The sequence below is a fragment of the Megachile rotundata genome, chromosome 3, assembly GCF_050947335.1.
Source record: "Megachile rotundata isolate GNS110a chromosome 3, iyMegRotu1, whole genome shotgun sequence".
NCBI classification, from domain to species: domain Eukaryota; kingdom Metazoa; phylum Arthropoda; class Insecta; order Hymenoptera; family Megachilidae; genus Megachile; species Megachile rotundata.
In genome coordinates, this window is record NC_134985.1 from 10,680,399 (window position 1) to 10,688,383 (window position 7,985).

At 30.0% G+C, this 7,985-nt stretch overlaps 4 protein-coding genes across 4 annotated transcripts; 2 read left to right on the forward strand and 2 right to left on the reverse strand.

Annotated features, from left to right (window-relative positions):
* Position 1: 1 nt before the first annotated feature.
* Positions 2–864, reverse strand: LOC105661735 (histone H4). Its single transcript, XM_012282392.2, has one exon. The coding sequence runs from the start codon at positions 360–362 to the stop codon at positions 51–53; it is 312 nt and encodes a 103-aa protein (XP_012137782.1). The 5' UTR covers positions 363–864; the 3' UTR covers positions 2–50.
* A 1,491-nt stretch (positions 865–2,355) lies between these two features.
* Positions 2,356–2,888, reverse strand: LOC100875111 (histone H2A-like). The gene has a single exon (XM_012282393.2). The coding sequence runs from the start codon at positions 2,864–2,866 to the stop codon at positions 2,393–2,395; it is 474 nt and encodes a 157-aa protein (XP_012137783.1). The 5' UTR covers positions 2,867–2,888; the 3' UTR covers positions 2,356–2,392.
* Positions 2,889–4,173: 1,285 nt separating this feature from the next.
* LOC100876125 (histone H2B) lies at positions 4,174–4,851 on the forward strand. Its single transcript, XM_003702110.3, has one exon. The coding sequence runs from the start codon at positions 4,360–4,362 to the stop codon at positions 4,729–4,731; it is 372 nt and encodes a 123-aa protein (XP_003702158.1). The 5' UTR covers positions 4,174–4,359; the 3' UTR covers positions 4,732–4,851.
* Positions 4,852–5,486: 635 nt separating this feature from the next.
* Positions 5,487–6,410, forward strand: Sumo (Small ubiquitin like modifier). Its single transcript, XM_003702120.3, has 3 exons — positions 5,487–5,715; positions 5,786–5,911; positions 6,084–6,410. Exons 1-3 carry the CDS (start codon positions 5,698–5,700, stop codon positions 6,219–6,221), a joined length of 282 nt encoding a protein of 93 aa, XP_003702168.1. The 5' UTR covers positions 5,487–5,697; the 3' UTR covers positions 6,222–6,410.
* Positions 6,411–7,985: the final 1,575 nt, after the last annotated feature.

A 7,985-nucleotide genomic window follows, 5' to 3' on the forward strand; every position in this document is an offset into this window, starting at 1 on the left:
ATTTGTGGCTCTGAAAAGAGCCGTTTGGTTTAATGTTTCAGCAGCAGAATTTAACCGCCAAATCCATAAAGGGTTCTTCCTTGACGCTTCAAAGCATAAACCACGTCCATAGCAGTTACTGTCTTCCTCTTGGCGTGTTCAGTGTAAGTAACAGCGTCACGAATTACGTTTTCAAGGAAAACTTTTAGAACTCCTCGAGTTTCTTCATAAATCAAGCCGGAAATTCTTTTAACTCCTCCACGTCGTGCCAAACGACGGATAGCAGGCTTCGTAATACCTTGGATATTATCACGAAGTACCTTCCTGTGTCTCTTTGCTCCTCCTTTTCCCAATCCTTTTCCTCCCTTTCCACGGCCAGTCATAATGAAAACGCTTGTTTACGATACAGTACTGGAATACTATGGCAGAATGTGCCAAATGTGCCGTTTGAAGCCTTCGTCGGCCGTTATATAGAAAACGTCGACCCTCCCCACTACTTTGCTACGAACCAATCACAATCATTACACGATGCACGGTCGTCGAGTTTATGCTATGCTATAGCCGCCCAATGAGAAGCGATTTCTGTACTGCACATCTGCTCACTAGCCAATCAGAGCTATGGTAAAGGAAAGAATGTGCATCATAGCATGATGCAATCAGTAGGCGACAGATATTCGAAATATTAGGTAGATTAACATTCTGTCTTTTGACATTTGGTAACAAAAATTTTGTAAGTTAATTCTTCAAAAAATCATTTTTAGATAATCAGTTTATAACATACACTCTTTCTTCAACTTTTCGGCATCAAATATTAGGTACTGGGAACGCTATAGTTTCCATTGTTAAACACATTGCCAGTTCTCAGAAAATTATATTCAGGCACATTATGTCTTAAATATGTAAGATAAAACATGACATATGTTAATAATTATATAAAAATATAATGAAAATTATTATATAAAAATTCTGAAAAGTTTATTTTTCTGATTTTTAGAATGTTAACAATAAATTAGTGTAGAAAGAAACTTTTGTTATGATCAGTTTTAATAGCAGAGCATTAAATTATGCTGTTTAAATACTTGACGACTTCTTAAGTTTGCTGAATAGAAGCATATTTTTTGAATAGTGTGGTATCTCTAAACTGATTTATAAAAATTTGCAAACACTTTGCGGGTAGTCATTACCCTACTCATTGAAGTGCTATATCATCATTCAAGAAATTGAATTATATGAAACCCCAATAACAAGGTGTATGTTACAATGTACTGATCCACAAACTTTTACTTTCCATAAAAGTAACAACTCGGTAGCTTTTAGGACCCTGCATCTTTTAGAAAGAAAAAGCAATCTTTATAGGATTTTACGCGCAATTTTATAAGTCTTATTGTTGAGTATTGTACATATTTATCAAAGTTTCAGTAACAATACACATTAAATCCTATAATGCAGCGTTTCATATCGAAAGAATACCGCGTCCTAAACATTAAGTTTTTCCCGTTTCCGAAAGTCGAAAACATTCTTAGATTGGAAGCACACAAGCGTTAAAAATATGTCCATTGGACAAAATCTCAGTGTATTTTGTATATGCACAACTGTACTTTTTAAAATTTCGGTCTAACGGATGTATTTTCAACGCTTATGTGTCACCAGTCTCAACCGTCATGGGCCGGGAAAGGTTTCTCACAAAGACCAGGACCCTACAATTTTTAAACAGGACCGACCCGTTGGCAACATCCATTTCTATGGTTAAAGGATCAAGTTAGAGTAGTTTATGACGAGTCGCTGACCATATTGTATGAAAAAAAGTTTGGGATAATACGCAGGCCAACCTTACTTTTCTGAAGAGCGGTTCAGCATATTGGCTGCTGCTATTTAGTCTTAAAATACAGCATTGAATAAATACATTGCTCAAAATTATTGCACTACTGTTGTAGAGTTCCATTTTAATATTGCACGTTGGATCAAAATTAACGTTTTATAATACTGTTAAAAAATTTTTACTAAATTTTTAAATATATTTAAATAACTACTACTAAAACTGAGAACAATATTCTATAATTTGAAAATTAAATTCTTTTTCTAAAAATTAAAGATTAATTTCAACTGTTTAATAAATAAACTTTTACTGTTTCATAAATGTAAATCAGTTCTAACGTTAAATTGAAATAAATAAAATTGTATGCGTAAATTTCTGACTATTTCCATTAACTCTAATATAAAAATATGTACGAGAGTAACAATAAAATTAAGTATTGATATTTAAACTTCTTGTAACTTCTAAGCTGACTACAACTACGTTTATAGTAAAATTACATTTAAAATTATTCGAAAAGTATTTGAAAAATGAATCCAAGAGAAATTCCTTTGTTTGAAATATTTGTGGCCCTAAAAAGGGCCATTTTGGAAAGATGCTTTATGCCTTCTTGTCAGTCTTTTTGGGCAAAAGAGCTGCTTGAATATTTGGCAGGACACCTCCTTGAATGATGGTAACCCCAGACAACAATCTGTTCAATTCTTCGTCGTTACGAATTGCAAGTTGTACATGACGTGGGATGATCCTGGACTTCTTGTTATCTCTAGCTGCATTGCCGGTCAATTCCAAAACTTCAGCAGCTAAGTATTCCATAACTGCAGCCAAATATACTGGAGCGCCGGCTCCAACACGTTCAGCATAATTGCCTTTCCTTAGAAGTCGGTGAATCCGTCCAACGGGAAATTGAAGTCCAGCTTTTGAAGAACGGGACGACTTCGCCTTCGACCTTGATTTGCCACCTTTTCCACGGCCAGACATTTTTGCAGTTTGACAACAGAAAATCGAATTGCTATGAAGAGAGAAAGTTTCAACCTCGAGCGATTGAGAATGAATGTACCTGAATGCTTTCAGCATCCTTTATATGCCATATAGAGGTAGCCAGTTCCGACCAATGGGCGACAAGCAGCTTCCTGATTGGTGCGGCGATGCAACTCAATGTTCTATTCCTTTCATTACTTTATTTTTGTCAATGAAAATGTTTTTTTCAGCTTAATATTTTACATATTTTATTTTTTTATGCCAAATTTACATATTGATAGAAAAACATTTTAATATTTGTTCAATTTGTTGTATTTCGTTTAAAATAATTGTTTCTTCTAAGTATAGTTTGTAAAACAAACGTTTTGGAGTACCTGGAAATATCGCTTTTTATCTTGAGCAGCGAGATGTCGCTTATGGTATTTTTTCAACAAATGCATCGCTTACCAAGGATTTGTATGCAATAATATAAATTTCAGAGTAGGAATACATTTATAAATACCATGTTGTAACAAACTAAATTTATGCTTACTGATTATTATTTAAATAAAGATTTATTCTCTAGAACTTCAGCACGTTTTTACTCATCTAACAAAATGCAGCTTAATGTCAAATATTGTATACATATATTATTTTATACAAAACTCTAAATTTCAATTAACAATAGTTTTTTTTAATATGATTTGAAATTAAAAAAAGGGTTATTGATAGACTCTTCAACAATTTCACTTTCAGAAAAAGTGCAATTTATTTAAGATTATTTTATTGTGAAAAGTGAACAAAAATATAACAGAACATCAAAACTATAAACCCATTTTCAAACAAATTTTTATTCGAAATAAACATTATTTGCAATAAGTGTTTTCTTTCTTTATTTTTATTAAAAAATTCTTGAATACATTTCTATTTGCTTTATAAAAAGGTTGTATTGATGTATCCTTAAATATCTTTCTTATAGATATTACTTTCTTCGTAAACTAATATCATCTACAAACTATCGCCCCGTATCTTTTCCTAAACGCGATAGAAAAGATGAAATTAGTCGCGGTCCTCAAGGATCTCACTATTCCTTTTAAAACGCCTTCCACTAAATTTTTTCTATATTTTAATATAATATCAGAAACATTTCTAAAATACTTCTGATTATAGCGTTCTAAGTTATTATAACATATTCATTTTTGAATTAAATCAAATTTGTAGTATTGTATATTCGTAAAATTACAACAGTATGTAGATTACTTTCCTATGTACATAAATACATTAAATTTTATAACATAAAAAAATAACGTGTTAAAATAATATGTTAATTAAATTTATAATTTATAAAGAAAGAACTACAAAAATTCATTAAATTCGTTGTACGCGCAAAATCAATGGAGCTGTAAGAACGCAATAGTAGTTCCGCCGCACCAATCGCATTGCAGGAAAGCATGAGCGGCACTATGCTGGCTCCTGATTGGTGCGCTGCAGGTAGCAGCTTGCTACATAAAAGGGGCACGGAACTGATGCATGGCACACTCAGCGTTTAGCAAGCGTTTAGTAAATACATACGATTCTCTTTTCGAAAGTTAAAGACATCGAGTATTACCATGCCGCCAAAAGTCAGTGGTAAAGCTGTAAAGAAAGCTGGTAAAGCTCAGAAGAATATCAGTAAAACTGATAAGAAGAAGAAAAGGAAGAGGAAGGAAAGTTACGCTATTTACATCTATAAAGTACTCAAGCAAGTCCATCCTGATACTGGAATATCCAGTAAAGCTATGAGTATCATGAATAGTTTTGTCAATGACGTTTTCGAACGCATTGCCGCCGAAGCGTCGAGATTGGCACACTATAACAAACGATCAACAATTACATCTCGTGAAATCCAAACTGCAGTACGTCTTCTGTTACCTGGAGAATTGGCAAAACACGCAGTTAGTGAAGGCACCAAAGCAGTAACCAAATACACCAGCTCCAAATAAGCGGATAACTCTTATCTCTTCCAAAAAACGGTCCTTTTCAGGGCCAACAAATACTTAACACGAACGGAACTTTCATTCAAATTCACATACTTAACATAAAATTGTTTTATAGCACCTAAATATTTCATCATCCCTTCTCATTTTTAATATATTATAATTAGTAACTCCGTTTTTGAACACTTGTGTTATACTAAATTTATTATTTCAAAATTTTTTAGGTATTTATTTTTCATAAATTATTTAGATTAAAAAATATGTACTAGTTTTAACTTGCACGAAATATTATTTTTAATTAATTATAGAAGTACGAAGTGATCTTATTCTATAAGATGCAAATACAAAATAATTTTTGAGCTCTAGTTTAAAGTTTTGAATTATTCCATTTATATATTGCATTGTTTTCATAATTTTTCATAAACGAAAGTAGGATAAACATTAAATACAATAACATTTCAAGTATAATTTGAAACAATAATTTAAATTATATTTGATTCAGTATTGTTCGCTATTTTAAAATTGTTAGTTATGTGCAACAAGATTCAAGCTCTCTAAGTATCATAAAAATAACTATAAATTTTCAAACGCAATGTTTAAAGTAATTGAGTGTTATCTTTTATCTTTATATAGACAATTTTAAATTGATGCGATATCCATTTTTCGCTAAATTATAGAAAAAGTTAGAAGTACCAAAACTGAATAATAAAATTTCCTAGAAGACATTAGTCATTAAATGCTAGGTTTTTAAAACGCGTGTGTACCAATAACTTTCTACAATACTATACCACTTGTGTAAGATGGAAACGTTGTGATTATAGGTATAAAGGTAGGAGCGGGATTATTGCGAGTTATTCGTTTATACGTTTATTTATAAACGTTTAGAGACCCTACATTTAAACTGATAATTCATTCGTGAAAATTTTATTGTTAATCAGTGATAACATAATATATTTGTGGTAAACTGTAAACATGTCGGACGAAAAGAAGGTAACGCTCTATAACCTCAAAACTGTTGCTGCAATGTTAAGTGATAATACAAGAGTATACTTCGTTATAGGAAACTAAAACAGAATCAGAACACATAAATCTAAAAGTTCTGGGCCAGGATAGTGCAGTGGTTCAATTTAAAATAAAAAAACACACACCACTAAGGAAATTAATGAATGCCTACTGTGATCGTGTGGTAAGTTTGAGTATAATTTGTTTTTAGATTTTGTTATAAGATAAGTTATGCATACACTATTTTATATTAATACAATTTGGTATAAATCATTTCGAAATTTTCATGTTATGTATAATCTAAACACTTGGTTGTTATTGTAATAATAATAGTGATAATCTTTATGTCTTCATAGGGCTTGGCAATAGCAGCAGTAAGGTTTAGATTTGATGGACAACCTATAAATGAATTAGATACCCCAACAACCCTTGAAATGGAAGAAGGAGATACAATAGAAGTTTATCAACAACAAACAGGAGGAGGATTGTGTTGAGATTTAAGATTGTCCTTTAATAGTTTGAAAATGGACTTGATAAAAAATTTCTGTTCCAGTGCTTATTGCAGAAAAGAGGCATAAATTATTTTCTATCTTTCCTCTCACGACAGAATATTTTATTTCATGATATAATATGGAAGAGTTGTTTACACTTTTTATATACATAAAACTTAATATCTAAGTACAGTTCAGTCTTGTTCCTTTTATTAAAAAGTAATTTTTTACATACATATATTTTATTGTTTAATATCATAAAATAATAATCTAAGATTTTAGTGATTTTTCAAACAATATTTTTACTCAAAGTATTTCATTATCTTACTTTTGTCTGGATATAATTAGTGGTAATTTCTATTATTCTAATAACATATTACATTAGTTTACAATATGAATTCGGCTGCAACATTGTACAACAAACTTACTGCTACATTATTGTTAACAATATACATTGTAAATTGAGGCGTATTAATTGTCTCTTTAATGTTTTTGCACTATGTAAAAAAAGTCTACGTTATACGAACACATATTGTTTACATAATATTATTACAAAATTTTACATGTAGTTACAAAATTCTTTGTAAATGATTTTCATATGAAAATTGTAATGTAAAATTTCAAATTCTATTAACACATTTCATCTTTTTTAGGTATTTTCATTTCTTGTAATAGTACATGAATAGGATAATGAGAAAGAGTATTGTTATAAAAATATATTAATATTTAATAATGTAACTACTACAAATTTCATAAAACTTTTGTTTTATAATTTAAATGTAGAATCAGTAATTACACTTACCTAATATGAAAATAATTACTTTGTATATTTAAGCAGAAAATAAATTGCGTCTAACCTTTTCTATAAGAAACAATTCGTTTTTTAAATATTTTTACTTCTTAGCTATCAATAAATTATAAGAAATTATACAGTTATTAGTGCGCAATACTTAATTCTATAGTTACCACAATAATAGTGCATAATATTTAACATTGTAATTGAATACTGAATTAGTAGTTATTATATAAAATGTGATATTACACATTAATATATTTACACGTTTATAGTCATTTAGGAGTATTTACTGGAATTTAAATTTTATTTGTGAATTTTTTATTCCACTTACAAATTATATTTATTTATGTGTAATTATTCATGTATGTATAAGTATATGTATGAAATTATTTCTATATACAAAATTTATTGTAATTCTTGAAATAGATACAAATTTTATAACTACCATTTTTTAATTGCATTTGAATGTAAATTTGAATAAAATGGTGATTATAAAAATTTGTATCTACTCATCCAGTGACTACATACTGTGAAAGCAGGTAGTGGGGAATATTTTGCAGGAAAAAAATAACTATATATTTTTTATTCATTGGTCGGTCATATAAATCTAGGAGTATATTACTGTACTTTGTAGCACAGAAGATCATACTTAATTAATTTACGCATTTCAGCTAAGTTCAAAAGGTTCCCCACCATTTTGTGTAATCTACTTTTCGGTTCCAGTTTCTTGGTCGTTATACATGGTGAACAAAAATATGTACATAAATAACCGGAAGAGATAATGATGTTGGGACAATACAAGATAAAAGAAATATTGTATTTAATTTTTTAAGATATTCACGTAGCATAACTTGTTAAAAGAATTTTGTATATAGAGAAAATATTTTGTTTAATAAGAATTGAAATCTGTGAAACCTTTGCCCACTCGGTATACATAACTGGCGATACTTAAGGCGCTTGCGCCAGGCTGT

Excerpts from the sequence above, each read along its gene's own strand:
- LOC100876125 (XM_003702110.3), top strand. The coding sequence starts at position 4,360 with ATGCCGCCAAAAGTCAGTGGTAAAGCTGTAAAGAAAGCTGGTAAAGCT.
- LOC105661735 (XM_012282392.2), bottom strand. The coding sequence starts at position 362 with ATGACTGGCCGTGGAAAGGGAGGAAAAGGATTGGGAAAAGGAGGAGCA.
- LOC100875111 (XM_012282393.2), bottom strand. The coding sequence starts at position 2,866 with ATGCTGAAAGCATTCAGGTACATTCATTCTCAATCGCTCGAGGTTGAA.
- Sumo (XM_003702120.3), top strand. Across the intron at positions 5,912-6,083 it reads ATGCCTACTGTGATCGTGTG|GGCTTGGCAATAGCAGCAGT; the intron begins GTAAGTTTGAGT and ends ATGTCTTCATAG.